This window comes from Nyctibius grandis, chromosome 1, assembly GCF_013368605.1.
Source record: "Nyctibius grandis isolate bNycGra1 chromosome 1, bNycGra1.pri, whole genome shotgun sequence".
Lineage (NCBI taxonomy): Eukaryota > Metazoa > Chordata > Aves > Nyctibiiformes > Nyctibiidae > Nyctibius > Nyctibius grandis.
Window position 1 is genome coordinate 131,258,295 of NC_090658.1, and position 21,720 is coordinate 131,280,014.

General features: G+C 43.0%; 1 protein-coding gene across 15 annotated transcripts in view; it reads right to left on the bottom strand.

The window, feature by feature from the left end:
• Positions 1 to 1,289: 1,289 nt before the first annotated feature.
• Positions 1,290 to 21,720, bottom strand: part of HMBOX1 (homeobox containing 1) — a 123,721-nt gene continuing 103,290 nt past the window's right edge. For 3 of the 15 annotated variants that reach the window (XM_068399166.1, XM_068399174.1, XM_068399211.1), the window contains exons 7-11: positions 13,383 to 13,465; positions 9,608 to 9,703; positions 7,832 to 7,926; positions 7,495 to 7,626; positions 1,290 to 4,298 (exon numbers count right to left, since the gene is read on the bottom strand). In XM_068399166.1, coding sequence (XP_068255267.1) covers positions 4,161 to 4,298; positions 7,495 to 7,626; positions 7,832 to 7,926; positions 9,608 to 9,703; positions 13,383 to 13,465 — 544 coding nt within the window. In that variant the 3' untranslated portion in view covers positions 1,290 to 4,160. Of the gene's footprint in view, positions 4,299 to 6,762; positions 6,844 to 7,494; positions 7,627 to 7,831; positions 7,927 to 9,607; positions 9,704 to 13,382; positions 13,466 to 21,720 lie in introns of all 15 variants that reach the window. The other 12 variants (XM_068399276.1, XM_068399241.1, XM_068399233.1 and 9 more) reach the window with 12 other exon arrangements.

Genomic DNA, 21,720 nt, shown 5'->3' on the forward strand with positions numbered 1-21,720 from the left:
TGCAACTTGAGCCCACCGCCCCTCACCTTTTTCTATGCACCATGGAGAAGAGTCTGCCTGCATCTTCTCCAAACCCACCCATTAAGATAGCTGAAGAACAAGACAGAGGATGCCCCCAGAGCCAGCCCGAACAAACCCAGCTCTTGCAATCTCTCACCACATGACATGTGCTCCAACCCTCTCATCTCAGCAGCCCTACGATGGACTCACTCCTGCCCAACACTGCACACAGTACTCCAGACATGGTCCCACAAGTGATGAACAGAGGGGACTAATTGCTTTCCTTGACCTGCTGAAGGCTCTTCCTAATGAGATTCCTTAATTGCTGCAAGGGTGCTGACTCACAACCAACTTGTTCACATCCAACATATGAGTAATGGGATTACACTATAAGTAAGTTTATTGAGTATTTAGATGATGTCTCTATAATGCTAGGGCATCCACGGGTAACACGCCTGCTCATTGCTACGTTGACTTATATTTGTCAACTCATAATGGTTTTGCAAATGACTGGGATCTTGTACTTCAGGAAAAAGGTGGGGGAACTAAAAAAAAATCCAAAACAAAACAAAACAAATCAATCCATAAAGGAAGTGGAGGTAGAAATTGTTGTTTTAAGATGGTAAGAGACAACAACTCAAGTATAAGGACTTTATGAGCGACAACATAACAGCCAGAACTTACTCGACAAAGTTAAAAGCCATCTGTGCCCATCACAGAAGAGAAACACCTTAAATAATTTCTTCTCTATTCATGGAACGAAAAGGTAGATCTAGTCTGCCACCAGATCCACTTCAAGGGAACCCACGTGAGAACAAACTGCAGTAATTCCAGCTTGGCTACAACAAATCGCAACGGAATTGCAATGCTACAAAAACGATGCTTAATTTTCAAGAAAATCCAGAAACAGAAAGACGAAGACGACACCCATATTGCGGAAAAAACCCTAGAACAAAAGCTAAATTCCAGGACACTCCACCAATTCTTTCACTTACTCTAGATCACGTACACTCCTCCTGACATTATCACACCAGCATCTGTTCCATTTTAGCCAATTCATGTCAAATCAGAAAGTTATTAGCCAACTGCAAATTTTTCACTATGAACTTTCCGAATAAAGGGAACAGACTGCCGTGAGCATCCTGCTAACAGCTGAAGTCTTACTCTTTTCCTCGTACCTCTCGATGGTCAAAGAAAAGCCAAAACAGACAGGGACAACCCAAAAAACTGATACCACGGAACTAAGTGTCTGATTCTCCAGTTAAGTCATTTGTTTTTTCCTCTGGTGAAAGCCGGTATTTACAGACAAGGAGGATCTGCCAATCTCCAGTTGTTCACGAGGACTTTAACTGTTTAACCTTCAGATAGGATACTGATGCGTGAGGAGACCAGCAGCTACCTGACAGTGACAAACAGAATTAAGATCAGATTATTCTACATTAGATGGCACAGACATACAATTTTAGTGCTGTTACTTTGATCCTGCATCACGTGAACCTATAATCAGGATACAGAAGTTCTAGTACTATTTTTATTCTTCCCTATTGCTTTAAAAAGGCGATGCTTGAAACAATGACTTCTTTTTTTTTAAGATAGTATAGTAAGCAATATTTCTTTTAAAATTGCAGTTGTCCAACAGTTTGAATCTGTTCTTTTTAAAATGAAACAGCCAGAACAAATGGTGGTGGCAATCCCAACGTAAAGAGGCCATCGATTATTAAAATCTCCTTACTATAAATCGTGGATGTTGCTTGTCAGCTTCGTGTGTGACTGTAGTATGAATAAGTAGGTAAAATTCCACTAAGGCTATAGTTTGCTCAATCATTCTGCTGTGCAAAAATAGAAATAAAAGCTCTCCCCATCCTTTCAGTCCTTAGTACCAAAACATTCATACACACATTAAGGAAAAAGCTGCAATGGTGCAATGGTCACTGATCCAATTCCTTTCCTTCCTGAGTCTGCCCTGATGCTACTTATGAATTTGCCTACTCAAGAAATGCAATAAAACAGAAAAAAAAAGATGGCTTCATTCTGCTTCAGTGATCTATATCCAAGGAAAGCACATAAATTTTCCAATGAAATCCATAAATGAAAGACGAGGCCAAGCCCTACCTATGTATCTTCAAAGTTAGAGAGGCAAAGAGGTGCCAGCTCTGTGCCCTCTGAAAGCACAAAATCTCCTCCACACTTTTTCACAAGATTAACAGATGTAAAGACGAACTAGTTAGCCTACGCCTTGGAGGGGTTTAGGCTGGCTAAACACCTGCTGAGGAGCCACAGTTTAGGAGTTCACAATGCTACCTGATAGTCAAGTGTGAGGAAGGGATGAGAACAAGCCAAGTAAGAGCAACTTCCCTTCATTCCCTCCACCTTTAGAAGTGGAGGCGAGAAAAGGGAAACCCATCCTTCAGACCAAGCTGTTTCCCCTTATTCCCACATAAACTGGGAAGATAAAAATGGAATGTTGTGGAAACACTATGCAAATTTTTATATATCTGTATACAAAAATTTACATAGGTTTTTAGTTTTTATTCTTCATGTAACACAGTCCTGCCCGTCTCTAACACTTCCCATGCTGTTTCCATTGAAATGTTTCCTCTTACCGGCAGCAACATATCATTTTATCAGGATGCCAGGAGATCATTTCCACACAATGCCAGCAGATGTAATTTTCTTAGATGCACACACAGTTCATCATTTAGATACTAGATGACAAGGTGATCGCAGGGTGACTCTGTAATGCAAGTTTGCTGTTTGGTATTTTGAATTCTCAAATGATAAAAAAAAGACTTATCAAATATAAATATCTTTAAGAAAAAAGTAACAAAAGTGCTACATATGATCAAGGAAAACAATTCCATTAGTTTCTGCTACTTAAAGTAGGTTTGCTTTACAAATATTACCACATCCATTATCAGTATGGCTTCCAATTATTAATTAAATTGCTCGTAGCAGTATAGCTTTCTCACATCTTAACAAGGACAGAGTAAAGAGAACACAAAACATTCACACCCCATTTCTCAGGTAAGAGATCCTCCTGCCTTCAAAGAAACAAAAAAAAGTTCATAATTAGGAGAACATTTATGCTATGATGGTTATCTAGCAAAGGTCAGATGCAAAAGTTCTCCAACAACCTTTCAGGCTAGTCAGGACATAGGCATTAGTTACACAGATGTGTAAAAATCCACTCACCCATTTTATGACCTTAATACTTTCCTGGAAAACATTGCTTTTGAAAGTGGCAAAGTGGGGAGGGGAGGACGGTGGGGACAGAAAAGGCAAGAGGAAGAATAAAAGGTGAAATTGTTAATGACAGATCAATAGAGTCTAGACCTCTTCTGAGCAGGCACTGCTAGCCATGCCAAACAATGAATAGTGGTTTTGAGAAGTGGACTGTTGTCCATTAGACATTCAGCTCATTTTTCATATGATCCCAGGCTGGGCTTCAATCATGGTCCCAGAGGCAGAAGGCAGGACTTATCCACTAAGCCACGCAGCTTGTGAGAGTAGAGGATGTCTGTGTTGAATATGTGAACATCAACCGAAATATGTGAATGTGTTTCCAATGGACATTCTCAGCACAGCACCCAAAAGTATATCAAGTCACTGTATGACCAGTGAGGCACGGCTTATTGCAGCTGGAAATCATTTATTCCCATGCTGAAGTGGGGTTGCTAGTGTTCTTTTTACTCTCTTGTGATACTCCCGATCTGGTGTCCATCGACCCTGTGCCACTACCTCAGCTTGCATCCTTTCAGTCTCAGAGAAGGAAAAGCGTACAGACTACTTTTTTAACACGATCTCTAAGGGTATCCAAGATTTTAAGTGTAGCCTAAGACTTGTAATTGAGGGCTGTCTAAAATACCTGGAAGCACTTTGAATGCTAAGACAGAGCAGCAAGATTTTTCTAGCCACTGGGGCTGGGAGAGGGAGGTTGGTTGGTTGATTGATTATTTATTGGGAATTAATACTGAGAGAGTATATGCAAAGGCTGAGGGCACCATGCCATCTTCACAGAACAAGACCCTAACAGCTAACTGACGTACAAGGAACTGCAAAGTTATACTGTAAGAACACATATTAAGGACCGAGGAAAGTCTGCTAAGGTGCTACGTCTAAAACTAAGTTACTTCTTGCTTTGACCCTCCCCTTTCTTTGTATCAGTCGTCGTCTAGAGCCTCTGTCTTGATCTCGTTGGCTCCTTGCCGGGCCAATGCCAAGATGGTGTGGTTTACTGCTGCCATTTCCACGGCTAATGAAATGGGGTCTTGATGGTCACTATGGCTAGTGCTGTCATCCTGTGCACGCAGAAAGGAGAAGAGAGAAGCATTGTTACTCCGTGAGTAGAAAACCAGTGGATACAACTAGTGTGTAAAGTAATGGACTAGGGGCAGCAAATTGCACATTCGTTACAGGGGTAGAAAGTGAAAGGAATTTACAGAATTGATTTAGGATCGATTTCCCTCACTGTGCAGACAAAGGTAAGCGGGGCAAGGAGTGGCATATCCAATTTGCGAGAGAGAAATTTGAGGGTGGGGGATATTCTGAGGAAAATATTAAATTATAAAGACAGAAGTGATACACAACATATGTCAGGAAAACAAACCAAGACAGGAAGCATTATCCACTGCACAAATTCATGCTATCCCTACATTTTGAATACTGTATACGGGTCTGGTTACCCCATTTAAAGAGGACACAATAGAACTAGAAAAGGTAGAGAGAATGGCAGCCCAGGGGAAGAGAGGCTTGGGGTGGTCTGCTTACGAGGAGAGGCTAAATAGACTTGGGTTCTTCAGCTTGGAAAAGAAATGGCTGATGGTTGATATGGTAAATGTTTATTACAAGTAATTAGTAAATAGAGAACAATTGTTCGTAGCTTCTTGTGATCTAATAAGCAAGGGCACTCACTGGAATGATAATATATTCCAGAGCAGCAACGGGAAGCACTGCTTTACTTACCACAGTTCAGTTGTAGGACTGACTGATTTTTAGATCAGCCAAAAGTAAAAATGGCTTTAAAAGGCCGGTGTGGGGGTTGGTTTAGACAAGTTCAGGGAAAATTAGTCTACCAGGAACTATGAAAAATGAAAGCGGACACAGTGCCTGGCTCAGGAAGCCTCTCAAAACTACTGACTTTGAGAAGCTGGAAGCTACTATAATAAAATCATTCTATAATTGCCCTGTTCTTTAAAAATACTTTTTCCTTAAATACTACTATTGACCTCACTCAGAAACAGGATACAAACCTAGACTAACCCTTGGTCTGAGCCAGTATCCTGTGAAGACACTTGAGATCACACAGATATAGGAAAAAAGATGCTGAAAACCTCCCAGAGCGTTAAGAAAAACAGTGCAATGATTTCAGTGGCTGCCTTCTCCGGGTGTGTAATGGCCATACAACAGCAGACCTAAAAGTCTGACAATTCTTGCATAAATGTTACAGTGAGTTGTGCAAGTTTCTCAGTCTACATCAGAAACAGGGCCTGGTTTTCAATAAATAAGGAGAACCAGCAATATCCAAACTCTAATTCCAGCTATCAAATAAATGCTTCTGGAACTTTGGGCAAAATCATGGTGTCTTCCCCTCTTTAAAATGGGGTAGTAATAGTTACCACACCATGATCTCGTAATTTTTAAAAATTGTTATTTACAGAAAGGAAATGATAAACATTTATCACTCTCCCAACAGCCTTTAAGCGATGAACTTGTGAAATTTAGAATTTAAAATGTGTATTACGCATTTTTGAATTAAGATGAGAGGTGGCAAATGCTGAGGGGGACAAAAAAGCCAGGATTTGGTAAAATCCTACGGTTATTTAAAGGAATGTGTTAATTTACAACAAACATCAGGCAAATATTGCGATATGCACACACTCTAAGGGCCTCTCCACAATCTTTACCACGGTAAGAAATACAAAGTCCTGACCGGGAGTTTTAGGCACTTCACTAGTATTTGCATGAACTTTGTGTTTTAAAGTTTACTAGAGTTTAAGTGTCGCTGTGGAAAACAGAATTTATGGTTTTAACAGCTAAGGGATGTTAAATGGTCACCAGGAGAGCTTGCCATTTAATCTGCTTCACTGCTAATGCCTAATTATACTTCGCAGAGGAGCCCAGCTAGATTACTGAGAAATGTCATTTTTAAGGACTGTAAACAAAGATCTTTACATTTTAATAACCAATTTATTTCTCCTTTCAAAGTATTTTGGATAACACACAGAAGAAAAACATAGTTTGGGAGTCTCCATAACACTTCATGTCAGTATTCAGGTCCTGTCTCTGACTGACAAGGAGATATCTGTGCTCGGCAGCAGCTTCAAAATATTCTGTAACAGTCGGAGAGCAGCCTCTCATCATCTCGAGCCAGCAAGGCTGGTTCCACCAAATCTGCTGGTGATGACCTATAAAAAGGGCCTTAATACCCATCAGAAGCAGAGCGGCTGGGAATGCCTCTGCCAGATATCTGTCGTGCTGGGCCACAGCCAAGTCTGCCAGGGACTCAATTCTAGCACGCTCAGTTGCTATTACACTCCACCAGCAGCCTTTATAAAGGCAGACCTACCTATTTGTCCCAAACGAGTCAATTAAAAGCGATGTGCCCACCCCAGCTGTTGGGTGTAGCACAGAACACAGCTCATATCAAAACCAGAACCAAGTTAAGTGAACTGTTTGAGTCCACTGGTGCCAAAGCACCCACAGCCCTGAGGGGTTTTGGCCAACACTGACACCTGAAGAAAAATTGGGAAGGGGATGCAATACCTGTCAGGAAGGTGTGTGAAGGAAGGGTCACCAACTTTAGGGTAGGTGAGGGCTCAGAGTGCGGGAAGGGGTATTCTTTTGCTAGAGAATTTAAAAAAGAAGTTGCTGTCAAGGGTTAAAAATAACCAAGAAAAATAGAGAATAGGCAAGAGTTAAAATGCAAAAAGAAAAAAAAAAAAAGACAGATAATATGTAAACAATCCAAATAGTGGCACATAGTTGCAGAACAATATGAAGCAGGTACGGGGCCAAATAAACATCAAACTTTACTTAATCAAATCCTTCCCCCCCACCCTTCACCCTTTGTCTGTCAGTGTCTTAGGGATGGATCCTGAGACGCTCCTGAAAGGTACTCCCACAGAAACAGAGGGAGCTCAGCACCTTAAAGGAGGGTGCTCAGCATCTTGCTGGGCAACATTGACAAAAGGGATTACAAAGTGTCCTGGGCAGGGGCTTACTGCTGTACTTGTCTGGGTGCCAGATAAGCAGCTCACAGTAGCTGTAGCATGGGCTATAGTGGAGACATTTCTTGCAGAAAGAAATAATAGTTGCCAGAGGAACACACATGCCTAGTTTTGCAGGGAAGCATGTTGGTCCCTGATATATAGCAGCAACTGTTAAAGCCCTCTACACCCTTTCTGGAGGGTGGACAACTAGAACCAGGGGTAAGGAGAGTGCAGGTTATGCACAGTGCACTGCGTGAGTTAACACTCTCCTAACATTTTTTCATACATTGCGTGTGGCGTGAATGGTGTAACTTGCTTGTTTGGAGCAGATCCTCCTGTCTTCTTCTACCTTCTCTGCTTCTCTGCCTCCCTCTGAACATCTTCCCTCCTCCTCCCCATTGCGTACTTGCCAAGTGTCCTGTTGTATGACAATAAATCCATGAGGGTGAATACTGGTTGCTCAACACATTCAAACAGGGGAGCTGTGCTCTTCCACTTTCCCCATTACAATTACATAAAAACAAAACAAAAACAAGAGACATCTCATTTGCAAGAGGCAGAGGGTCTCATGTGTCGCGTGAACTCTCCCTTTTTGGGCCACGTGGCTCAGCCATGGTGCTTACCTGCTCCGAGTAGTCATTGCCATCAACGTCGTCACTGTTGGAATGACCTCCCGGACTCTGTACATCTATTCCATGGCTCTCCAGGATTGCTGCTTCTTCGAAAAAAGCAAATGGATCCCTAATTTATCTGATGCATTAGAGTAATTAAAAGTAACTATTTTTTTTTTTCAAGAAGTTAGAATAACTGGAAGAACAGTTAGTTCTTAGCCTCTTCCTCTTCACTCTCCAGTATTTGGGAAGGCAGCACAGCAGTACAGATACTGGTTTGCCTGAAATCCTTCCCTGCCAACTAACAGACTTGTTTGCGAGTAAGAATCCTTGTTTTCCAGCCAGTCCTATTAGAAATTAGCTTAATTTCTAATGCACTGGAGTGGCAAAGGCATTCCCTGTAGATCTTCCCACATAGTTTGGACTGGCAGGGCTTGAGGGGGGCGGGGAGTGTCTGAAAATAGATGGAGAAATTTTTTAAAGCACTCAAGGGATTTAAAAACACACAAATCTTCATCTTCCAGTAGGATCCATGCATCTAAAGCTCCCTTTGGTTCTTTTTAATCTCTCTCCAACCTTCCTCCCCATACAGTACAGATACAGCTATAACTCTACCCTCCTTGGACTAACCTTGCTTTGTTCCCCCCACCCTTCGACAGATAGGTTTCATTTTTAAAAAAATGAATTTAGGTTAAACTCCAGTAATATATTAAATAATGTAAAAAGAAATTTTTCTTAATCACAAATAAGGCAAAAAGAAGCAGTCAGCAAAAGGGCAGAATATTTGACATTTACAAAAATACTGTAAGAGGCAGGTGTGGATCTCTGCTCGTCTACATATTGCAAAGATAATTCTGCATAGTATCTAATTAAGTGCATAAAATCTGGCATGCATTGCAGAGCTTTGTTGAATCCTGGCCACTAATGTGAGTTTATTCTCATTAGAATGCCTTATGTTTATTCACATTAGAAGGTCTACTTCTTACAAGTTCAGAGTGACTTCTAATTCCTTACGATCAGTTACTCACAAAAAGAACCCGCAGGGCTAACTCTGAAGTGACTTTTGTTTTATCCTGATCATCAAGAAAAATTATTACTTTGTTCCAGCCACTTGTCACTGTGCAACCCCTCGGAAGGCAAGAAGGAGCACAGGTGTGACCAGTTGGCTTGCAGAGCCTTTGGTCCTAGTGCCTGTATCTGAGATGGAAAAAAACTCATCTGGACTCTTAGATCCCTGTGGGGTCTCAGGGATGGCAGTAAGAAAGTCACCCCCAGGTTTTGGCTGAAAAAACAAGCCCATTTCAGTGGAACACAGACACACAGAAACTTACAACCAGATAAAAGCTCTTCACAACAGCCACTTTTCATTTAAACATCACGCTAAGGTTGTGAACTTGCAATCATCTCAACTGCTCTTATTGCCACTGCAGGTATTTTGAGGTTTTATTTCAGATTTTATTTTGGATACCCAAAGGAGCCTGAGCGTAGGGAAATATGATTCTCCTTCCGCCAACAAAATTCTCTTTCGTTTTTAAAACTGATCTTCCAGTAAAACTCCATAACGGCATCATTTTTCCTGCACCGATGATGGAATTCCATAAATTAAATTCCTACCCATATTTTAGAAAAAAATCTGTAACAGCAAGAGACTAATTTTAAAATTGCTCCACATTTCTATTAAGAATGTCAGAACCTCCAGTATTTTCATTAATAGAATCTTACGTAATTTCCCTCTCTCCTGAGCAAGTGTATGTACTAAACCTTGAAGCAGGCTCGCTGATACATTACCGATATTGGCTCTTCTCTTGATTTCCTTTCTTCTGTTGGCAAACCAATTGTACACTTTAAGGGAGGTAACTCGCTCCAAATCTGATAACTTTTTTCCTGTGAAAGTAACAGGGGTGAAAAAAAAATAGAGCATCGTTACTTGATGGGTTCCAGAGGTAGGCAAAAGACCCTTACACATGTAATAAGGAGGTTCAGGTTGGACATTAGGAAGAATTTCTTCTCAGAAAGGGTTATTAGACATTGGAACGAGATGCCCAGGGAGGTGGTGGAGTCACCATCTCTGGAGGGGTTTAAGAAAAGACTGGACATGGCACTTAGTGCCATGGTCTAGTTGACAGGGTGGTGTCAGGGCAATGGTTGGACTCGATGATCCCAGAGGGCTCTTCCAACCTCATTGATTCTGTGATTCTGTAATAAACCCCTGAATTACAGACAGCACTGAAAAGTCATTATAACTGATAATAAAGTGAATTTTATGTGAATGAGAGTACTGTGCCCAGATGCTATGGTAACAAATGCCAAACATCTCTCTAAAAAACAAAGTAGCCTTTCTTCTTTATTTAAAATCCGAAATACAGGAATTTCTTTGCAGCTTCAATCAACTAAATCCAGAGCCGTGGGAGAATAGAGGGTTTGCTTTTCTAGTTGGAGCACAAAACTGAGATTCAAAAAACTCCAATTCACAGCCCTGCCACAAATCGCACACCCTTGGGCTTGTTCTCTTGCGATGTGCCGTGAGGGACAGTTCAATGACATGTTTTCTTCAACAGCAAACTGAATGAAGAAATTTTGTGTCCCCCCCCCAATCTGCTTACTTTCCTCTCCACCACCAGCCGCTATCGTGCTCCCACAGCACTAATCACACCCTCCCAGTTGTGCCAGGACACTTGTGATCTTTTGGGAGAACAAAGGGGGGGATGTTGGAAACCAGATCACTGGAGTTTTATGCTTAAACCAGCAAATAAAATCCCAACAACCACCAGCCAGCTACAGGAGACAATCCCTTCTGATCACCAGCATAAAAAGAGAGATGACTGGAGGGATTCAGCACTGCAGGGACAGCATGGAAACCCCTTCAGCTGGCCTTGACCCTGTTCAATGTAGCTGCATCCTCAGTCCTCTGCAGGCTACACGGGGAGGAGATTCCCCAGCTCCAGACTGTTTCTGTAAGTTAGTTTATGCTGCATAAAAAACATTCATGTAATTGCAGCAATCTGCAAACTTAAATAAGTAAAGAGAGATGAGACGAGTGAAAGAAAGAAAGAAAAATCTGGAAATAGACAGCTATGCTGGTTCGTAATGCTTTGCATCACTGCAACTCACAATATTTTACTGATCCTGAGACACAGCGATTAAGTAGTTTGTTCAAGTCATAGAATCATAGAATTGTTTTGGTTGGAAAAGACCTGTAAGATCATCGAGTCCAACCGTTAACTCAGCACTGCCAAGGCCACCACTAACCCACGTCCCTCAGCACCACATCTACACGGCTTTTAAATCCCTCCAGGGATGGGGACTCCACCACTGCCCTGGGCAGCCTGTGCCAATGTTTGGTGAAGAAATTGTCCCTGATCTCCAATCTAAACCTCCCCTGGCACAACTTGAGGCCGTTTCCTCTTGTCCCATCACTTGTTACCTGGGAGAAGAGACCGACCCCACCTTGCTACAACCTCCTTTCAGGCTGTTGTAGAGAGCGAGAAGGTCTCCCCTCAGCCTCCTTTTCTCCAGACTAAACACCCCCAGGTCCCTCAGCCGCTCCTCATCACACTTGTGCTCCAGACCCTTCACCAGCTCCGTTGCCCTTCTCTGGACTCACTCCAGCACCTCAAGGTCTTTCTTGTCGTGAGGGGCCCAAAACTGAACACAGTATTTGAGGTGTGGCCTCACCAGTGCCCAGTACAGGGGGACGATCCCTGCCCTAGTCCTGCTGGCCACACTAGTGCTGATACAAGCCAGGATGCTGGTGGCCTTCTTGGCCACCTGGGCACACTGCTGGCTCATATCCAGCTGCCATTGACCAACACCCCCAGGTCCTTTCCCACCAGGCACTTTCCAGCCACTCTTCCCCAGCCTGTAGAGGTGTGTGGGGTTGTTGCACCCCAAGTGCAGGACCCGACACTTGCCCTTGTTGAACCTCATACAGTTGGGCTCGGCCCATCGATCCAGCCTGTCCAGACCCCTCTGCAGAGCCTCCTGCCCTCCAGCACATCAACACTCCCACCCAACTTGGCGTCGTCTGCGACCTGACTGAGGGTGCACTTGATCCCCTCATCCAGATCATTGATAAAGATGTTGAACAGAACTGGCCCCAACACTGAGCCCTGGGGAACACCACTGGTGACTGGTCGCCCACTGGATTTAACTCCATTCATGATAACTCTTTGAGCCCGGCCATCCAGCCAGTTCTTTACCCAGCGTTTACCCAAAGTTGCCAAACCAACAAGCAGCACAGCCAGGAATAAAATCCTAACCTCTTCGGTGCTCTACCCACTAGATCATTCAGCTTCCCCAATGAAAAGACAAGAGGCAACACATAGAAGTTGCAACAAGGGAAATTTTGACTAGGTATTAGGAAAATGTATTCTGCCATGAGTGCTCAACATTGTGGAACAGGGGCCCAGAGGCAGGAAAACCTCCCGTTTTGGAGATATTCAAAACTGAACAAGGTAAAGCCCTGAGCAATCTCATCTAAGCTGGTCCTGCTTGACCAGATGATCTCCAGAGGTCACTTCCAGCCTGAATTGCTCTATGATTCTGTGCTATCCTGTGACTGTTACAATGCTCAGGACACATGCCTTAGCTTTCTTTTGCATTCATTTGTATTCTGGTTATAAAAAAATATCTATATCTATCTAAAATAAGAGTTCTAAAAACTATGTAAATGTTTGTTTAGTAAAACTAAGCAAAGGCAGGTGCGTCCACTAATACGACACTGAATATTCATGCTCCTCTCCCATGTATGACTTCTCCAGGAACAGGGAAAATGCAACTTGTTGTACCAAATACAAGGTCCTCCATTAATACACAGCTTCTAATATGAGATGCCTGTCTAGAAGCTGTAAAGAAAATGGCAAGACAGTTAAGCTGTGCTCCTTCCTCCTCCAAGGACCTGCTGTATGATCTCCAGCCTCAGTCTGTGAACCTAAGACTTCCCGTCTGTAAAAAGGAACCAGTAAAACCCACTTTCTTGGTGTGTAATAAAATTTTCAGATCACTACCAACTGCTTGAAATAACTGAACGTAAAGAATGAAACCCTTTCAGACATTTATTTTCTTAGCAACACCATTTACAAAGCTGTACAAATGAAACGTTCAGATGTGCATCTTGTACTTCACACCTCAACTGGTGGGAATTTCAGTTGCAGACACCGGCATTTAGGTTTGAAAGTGGCACTGACTGTCATGTTCATCCAAGTATGGCAGCTCTGAACAACACGGCCCATAGAAGGCTCAAGAAGAAACCTACTAGAAAGGGTTATTAGACATTGGAATGGGCTGCCCAAGGAGGTGGTGGAGTCACCATCTCTGGAGGGGTTTAAGAAAAGGCTGGACATGGCACTTAGTGCCATGGTCTAGTTGACAGGGTGGTGTCAGGGCAACGGCTGGACTCGATGATCCCAGAGGTCTCTTCCAACCTGGTTGGTTGGTTGACTACTAGTTTAGAGCACTACATTCGTTAGTAACAGCCATAAAATGAGATTTGCTGAGTTTAGCAGGAGATGTTGAAATCTAATTGGAGTTGCCTTTGGAAAGGACACCACGATCAGCTCCTCACCTGGCTTTTGTATAACCGCATTACAGGCGTTCGCAATTTCTTCTCTCTTTGCCTCGTCTGGATATTGATTCTCATTGAAGTAACTGCAAGGGGAGGGGAAAAAAAAAGTTGTTTTCAGAAATCAGAGCATGAAGGCTCCAAAGCAGCTTCACTAAAAGGTGTCAACTGCTAGTTTATGCATCACTCTTACAGAGGTAACACAGACGCAGTCAATTTTATGTAAACCTGTACAAGCATTTATATCCACACAGAGTGAATAAAACTTAGCAAATACCTCAGATAAATGAAAATTATCTCAGCATTTGCAGTGTCACCTCGGCGTTTGGAATATTGTACTGGGAGACCCAACAAAGCAGACAATGCTACGAATGTCAGAGTTGAGTGTCAAGTGAAGCATCATGTCAGAAGACATCACAGGTCATGCCTCTGCCTTTGTTTATTACCATTTACTTATTTTTTTCCTGACATACCCCCAGCTGAGGCAGCGTCCTACAAATGAAGGAGCTGTTCAATATTTATTTTGATCCCTGGGTTAATATATCCCTGGGTTATTATATCTTGTATATATAAAGTATGCATACATACATACTTGTGTACATATTAGACACAAACACATCCAAATATTGCATACTTTAGACAGGGTATGAAGCTTGTACAGACAAAATTACACAGTAATGCAGTAAGATTTCTAGAGTCAGACTAGTTCTTTTTTTTTTAAATCACAATTTAAAGATTTTAAATCTTCCCCAGAACAACATATAGAGTATAGCATATTTTAACAGTATTTTTTTCCTGAATAATTGTGTTTTTATTGTACTTTATATGCAGTAAACATCCTATAAAAGTTGAACTGTTTTCTCTTTTACTTCATTTAAGTGCTTTACAAATTTTAATGAACTGATTTACATTCTACAGAGCTTATCAGATTTGCATTAAAAACAACAAAAACTTCTGTTTACTTCAATGGACTCTGATAAGCGTGCCACAAGCAGGGACCACTACTTTTTTTTTCCTGTAGATTGTCTGTAACACATAATCCTAAGAATTCTTTGATCAACTTTGATCAGCAGTAGGTTCAGCTGCTGAACAGCTGCTTTGTATTTGAAAATATAAGATATTTCCTTTAATTGTAGATCAGGAGATTTCGGCATATTTAAGCAATTATTATTTTCCACTGTCATATTTCTCCTCCAGTGGGTTGGACCCAGTACAGTTACTTTCTATGGAAACCTGGATTCTGTTCCATACAGCAACTGTGTCTGTCCAACCTTCTTTTGAATAAGTGCTACTAATGTGGTTCTCACTATTTCACTTCCAATTTATTTTAAATCACTGTAAATACAAATTTTGAACATTCAGTGTGAATTGTAGGTCCTACTTCTTCATCCTGTTGTTCCCAGTGGTATTTACAGTTGCAGCTGTGCCCACAGAGTCCTGTTTCAAAGTTGCTACTCTTTGACTAAGAGAAATCACACACTAGCACAGCTAGTTGCGCTGTTAATGTACTTCCACTTGATTTGCTAGCTCAGAGAGCAAACGAAACCACAGCAGCAGCTCCATCTCCACTAAATGAAGGGAGATTATGCCTACACTACCGATTTGGGCTTTGGAGGCAATCACATTTCCACGTAAACATCCACTACTTCTTCCCTGGACCTCTGAGTTGCTCTTACGAAGTCAATCCGGAGAGACTGACCGTAACTGCAATTCCCATTAGGCTTGAACCTGCTCTGAAAAACAGCTGAGATTTTGCCATTAGAGCTGAAGAGGAGGGCACCTGGTCACAGAATCACAGAATCACAGAATGTTCGGGATTGGAAGGGACCTCAAAAGATCATCTAGTCCAATCCCCCTGCCGGAGCAGGATTACCTAGATCATGTCACACAGGAACGCGTCCAGGCGGGTTTTGAATGTCTCCAGGGAAGGAGACTCCACAACCTCTCTAGGCAGCCTGGTTTTCCTCATATTTATGTGGAACCTCCTGTGTTCCAACTTGCACCCGTTGCCCCTCGTCCTGTCAATGGATGTCACTAGGAAGAGCCTGGCTCCATCCTCATGACACTTGCCCTTTACATATTTATAAACATTAATGAGGTCACCCCTCAGTCTCCTCTTCTCCAAGCTGAAGAGACCCAGCTCCCTCAGCCTCTCCTCATAAGGGAGATGTTCCACCACCTTAAGGTCCCACTTGCTTTCTGGGAAGCTTCAAGTACGTAGCACTGTCAACTCTGGCACCGACACCAGCAGGAACGCTCCCTGAATTATGAGCAAGAGATGTTCTTTCCCCCGCTCCCTGCTTTCAGCAGCACCCCCAGGCTCTGGGGATGGTATTTTAAAAAATATATTCTTTCCCCTTCCAGACATATCATCCTTTCTGTTACTGTAGCCTTTGAAGGGACAGGTGTGTCTATCTCAACTTGCAAATTTCTGTTCAAAGGGGTCGTGTTCTATACAAAGGGTTGTTTTTTTTTTTAAGAAAGGAGAGCTTGAAAAACAGACCAGAAAATGCTTTTTCTAGTAGTTAGTGATGGAAGCAAAAGCTTGGGATCCCAGTCCAACTGCCTCATGACAGCGTCTCAGCTCTCCCACCGACAAAATAAGAGCCCTCCACACTCTGCCCAGGGCCAAGAACTATTTCCCTCTTTTAAGTGCGATGAGATAACAGAACATCAAGACATCACAGCTGAAAGCTGCTGTACTATTATTTACATGAATATTTTATATGGCCTGGAGTCCTAGTCAGTAATCCAGGTCATCACCATGCGTACAAATATTAACTCGATGGATCTACGCGGTGATGTACTAAAACCAGAAGGTGAAACCCTGATATCCTGCGATATTATGGATCTAGATCATCTGTGGTCACAAAACTGCTCGACAATGCCTAACTTTATCGAAGGAACTCCATGTATGAGTACAAGTTGGGGACAGACCTGTTGGAGAGCAGCGGAGGGGAAAGGGACCTGGGGGTCCTAGTGGACAGCAGGATGACCAGGAGCCACCAATGTGCCCTTGTGGCCAAGGCGGCCAATGGCATCCTGGGGTGGATTAGAAGGGGTGTGGTTAGCAGGTCAAGAGAGGTTCTCCTCCCCCTCTACTCTGCCCTGGTGAGGCCGCATCTGGAATATTGTGTCCAGTTCTGGGCCCCTCAGTTCAAGAAGGACAGGGAACTGCTAGAGAGAGTCCAGCGCAGAGCCACGAAGATGGTTAAGGGGGTGGAACATCTCCCTTATGAGGAGAGGCTGAGGGAGCTGGGTCTCTTTAGCTTGGAGAAGAGGAGACTGAGGGGTGACCTCATTAATGTTTACAAATATGTAAAGGGCAAGTGTCATGAGGATGGAGCCAGGCTCTTCTCAGTGCCATCCCTTGACAGGACAAGGGGCAATGGGTGCAAGCTGGAACACAGGAGGTTCCACATAAATATGAGGAAAAACTTCTTTACAGTGAGGGTGACCGAACACTGGCACAGGCTGCCCAGAGAGGTTGTGGAGTCTCCTTCTTTGGAGACATTCAAAACCCGCCTGGACGCGTTCCTGTGTGATATGGTCTAGGCAATCCTGCTCCAGCAGGGGGATTGGACTAGATGATCTTTCGAGGTCCCTTCCAATCCCGAACATTCTGTGATTCTGTGAACTACAAAAGATGTAAAATTAAGAAACAGTGTACACTTGAAGTGCCCACTCTTAGTCGATGCAAGAAAATGAGACACCAATTAATGAAGACAAGACAACACAAGAGCCACTAGCGATCCTTCTCTTGGCATGTAACTAAACACCATCCTTTTAGCAAGCCACTGACTGCCATATGCTTTTGCTGGCTCACATTTTCTAATAATTAAAAAAAGCTCACATTTTCTGATAATTTAATAACAAAACAAAACAGGCTCAAGTTTACAACTGTCAGGGGTAAGAGGAAATCTCCCTATGATGGAGCTAACTTGCAGAACTAGACAATGAATGAGACACCTCTTCTTGCAAATGAAGAAGTCTTTGTGCAGTCCAATCATTTTCGTGATTTAGAAAAAACTCGCTGCTGAAACAGTAATTCTTATCTTTACACATTTTACAACTGAATAAGCTATAAGCATTTTTACCTGATTGGATCAAAACATATTTTTCATCATTCTGAAATGTTTTCTTTAAATTCTAACACAAACTTCTTATCTTTTAATGTAAATGTCTGAAAGTTTCTACAAGAAAAGTGATTCCCGCTTGAAACTGTGAAACTCTTTTCATCCTGAAACTCTGTTCTATGAAAGACGACCAAAAATTGGAGAAGCTTTCAGGCAGCTCTCCTGGTAAGAAAGACTTTTTCATGGAGATCACAAAGCTAAGCAGGTGCTAGAGGGAAGGTGGAAGGGAACTAGCCATTAAATTTGGTTTCTGTAGTTGACACAGTAATTTTAGTGCCTGCCTCTCCTTCTACCTGCTGGCTTATTCCTTATCCACATGAACGACGTGCCTCCTCCTTCTCGCATGCATTCAAGCTGCCTATAAACTTGTCCAACCCTCAACGTGTGCTCCCCAAAACAGTATCTTCTCCTCAACTTCTTCTGATAACATTATTCTCCATCACCATATTCTGCTTTTAAGCTTTGATAGAGACTGTGAGCTGGTTCTGTCAGAGAAGAGATCACGCTCAGGAGTTTTCAGTCTTCAAGGAAAAGGTCTCATAGCTACAGGTAATCAAAAACATACATCCTCAACCATAAGAGCTGATTTTCATCCTCAGCCTCCAAATTCTCCATATACACACTCTACTAACACATTCACATTTCGTTTCCATCACTTACTTTGAGGTCTTAACAGGACTTGTTGGTGACATACCATGACACAAAGCACATTTAAAACCTCCCAACATTTCTGAAAAGTTGGTAAGAAGAACTGAGTTTTCAAGACAGGGAAGCCATGGCAGAAAATTCATTACTTCATCCTTGACTGCTTTGGTTTGCTCATCTAGAAGGTGTCACACTGTGAATTTTGTGACTACGGTTCTTCTTGCAAGCAGGCAACTAATTAATCTGCCTCCAGTTTTGGTACTTATCTATCAGGTACACTCTTGCTAAGAGACAGGGAAAGAACGCAGGATGTCTGAATTTCTCTTCATGGCTACAAACCACAGCCTGTTCACAACCTGAAAAGTTCCTGAAAACTGCAGATGAAAAATATAAAGCAATATGAACTTAAAGGGAAAAAAAAAAAAAGAGCAGGCACAAGTAAATCCTGCAAAGGCACACTGCTTTCTAGACAGAGGGCAGCTGTCAGCTGAACACCTTCAATGAAGAAACCAAATGATCTCTTTTGTAGAAAATGACAGTGGAGGATTAAAATGAAAAGTGGCCAAATAATTTACATGAGATGAGAATCCATATGATGGTAAAGAATGTAGATATCCTTGAAGCGGTTTCATTTCAATAACACTGAAGCCTAGAAAAATTGCAGATTCAGAGAAACCCTCTTTCTTTCAGGGATAATGTGCTTAGGACAATGACAGAGAGAGAATCCATCTCAGCCCTGGGCTGTGTAATGGAAGTAAACGCATTCCCCCTCACTCTTCACCAAGGTGCCCCTATCTGAATGCCTGCAATAGCTGCCAATCTTTTTTTTTCGCTCGGCTGTACGGCTTCTGTTATCCAGGCTTAGATATCAGATGCATTAAGCAATGCCTCAGTAGTGTTCCTGATAATCCACAGTGGAAGTTTTGCTGCTTCGTATCAGCTTTGCAGCTGCCAGGGAAGTGTTTGAAACGACCCAAGGTACGGAGCAGCGGAAGGACGGCCAGGTTCGGTGTGTTTTCATAGGGTTGGATGTCAGACACAAACAGATAAAAACCCAGCATTGCTCAAAAGACTACAGGTTGGGAAAGGCTTAGTTTACAGCACGACATAAGAGTTAAAGCTTCAAAGCGTGGAAGTGATTCAAAGCAGAGAGGCTCAAACACGTTGCAGGGTAACAATTCACCGCGGGTCAGCTCTTACGGCAGAATTACACATGCTCACAGTGAGGTAATTCAGGTACGTGCTACGAGGAACGGCTGAGGGAGCTGGGGGTGTTTAGCCTGGAGAAGAGGAAGCTCAGAGGTGACCTTAGTGCAGTCTACAACTACCTGAAGGGAGGTTGCAGTGGAGTGGGAGTCGGCCTCTTCTCCCGGGCAACTAGCGATAGGACAAGAGGACACAGCCTCAAGCTTCGCCAGGGGAGGTTCAGGTTGGACATTAGGAAGCATTTCTTCTCAGAAAGGGTCATTAGACATTGGAAGGGGCTGCCCAGGGAGGTGGTGGAGTCACCATCTCTGGAGGGGTTTAAGAAAAGACTGGACATGGCACTTAGTGCCATGGTCTAGTTGACATGGTAGTGTCAGGGCAATGGTTGGACTCGATGATCCCAGAGGGCTCTTCCAATCTGATTGATTCTGTGATTCTGTGACATCAGGGCAATCGCACTGAAAGAAGGATAATTTACCTTGCAATTAAAGGGACACAAGAATACACAGATGGACGTTTCTTGAAGAACAGCGGACGTGCTGCAAGTTCACTCCCTCACTTAACTTTGTATTTGTGTCTCTGGGTTCCCCCTTCCACCAGTCCGGGCAGCACCTGCAAGTGAAATATCCCAGCACCCTGGCCTGGGCTCTAACTGCCCCAGCAAAGACCATCTTCCCTGAGATCCAGGCTGCAGTCCAGCTTAACACAATTTAAGCACAGACTGAAAGGAATGGTCCTACCCTCTCCTTCATTCCCTTTTTGCAGGACGGTTTTCGGCCCGACTGTGCCTCTGGTCCAGCTTTTCACACGTGCCAAGAGCAGGAGACAGTAGAAACACGCAGCTGGGACCGGTTCCTTCAACAGCAGCTCACACACACCCTGTTCAAGTGATGCTAACAGCAAAGCCTGAGTGATGGGCTCGGCGACTGGCCCAGGGATGTATGGAAAAAAAGAACTACCCGTTTTCCCCAGCTCCCATCTGACCCCTCTTGAACAGATCTTGCTGCCACCAGGGACTGAGCTCCCTGCCAAACCCTCTGGTGTCTCAAAACACACGAGAGTGCAAGCTGCTCTTCTGTCTTCGATAAGACCGCCTGTAATTTCAGCTCCCTATCTAGTTTCCCTTCGAACGGTACCTCTGCTTGCCACTGACAAGTTACATAAAACACTCGAATATAGTTACCTACTTTATCTCTCATTAGTGTATTTATCAACGTAGTATCACCCCGTAGCGAGAGGTCATTGCTTCAGTCTTTGTGGCTTTTAACAGAACTATTATTCAGGCTGTCAAATCAATGGAAATATTTCTGAAGTTAGACTGTCATCTCTGCCTGAGATCTTATCTCTGCGTGGCATGAGACAGACTGTCAGAGAAGTGACATTCAAAGCATAATCTCATCAGAAAGTGTAATGACTAGTTTATTTCCCAGTAAATACTGGCCAAGAATATCACTAATGCCATTTTCACCGAGGTCAACAGATGACACCGTCCATTTTATTCACTGATATTTCTACAGATTCTGTAATAATGGCACGCGTGTCAACCAAATGGCACACCCCACGATATATAGTAAAGTCATCTCTACTCTAGACAGCAAAATTAAAGCTCAAAGATATCCTCTCCACAGATAAACTCTGATGGAGCTGAGAATTACACTGCAGACACCATCTTCTCTTTCCTCCAGGACTGCAAAATGTAACCACCAGTTTAGTTGCTACAGGAAACATCTGGTGAGCCACTTTTGCACTTGAGATCAGTCAAGGATGAGAACCACAGCTCTCTGGATGCGAGCGGACAAACTTGAGCGCAGATGTTCCTACAGCGCCAGCTCAAGTGGACCTTCCACGCAGGCAAAAGATTAATTAAAAAAAAAATCCCAAACCCATTCAAAACACTGATGAACACAATTGCTACAGCTCTCTACTGTTTTCCCTACAGCACTATCATTTAGCGAGGGGCTCTCATAGGTCTATGGATTTTAAGACCTGAAGAAACCGCTGTAGGACTGTAGCTTGACCTCTTCTGCAGCACTGACCAGTGGTTTCTCAGCAATTCTGGCATTAAGCCCAGATGTGTTCGACCTACAGAGATATCCAGTCCCAACATAAAAATTTGGGATTTTATCCAACGCAGAATCTACCATGACTTTAAATAAGCTTTGGAAGCAAACTGTAAAAATCCTCATTCATTAAAAATCTGCATCTCATACCTAGCTTGGGCTTTCAACCCCACGGTATTGCTGTACTCACTGTCTAGGGAGCCAACAGTTTTTAAGTCTCTCACTGTAAGAGATGTTTCCTTCTTGTACTTCTTTTCATGGAAAGTGCAAAATAGGAGAAGAGATCTCAACAGG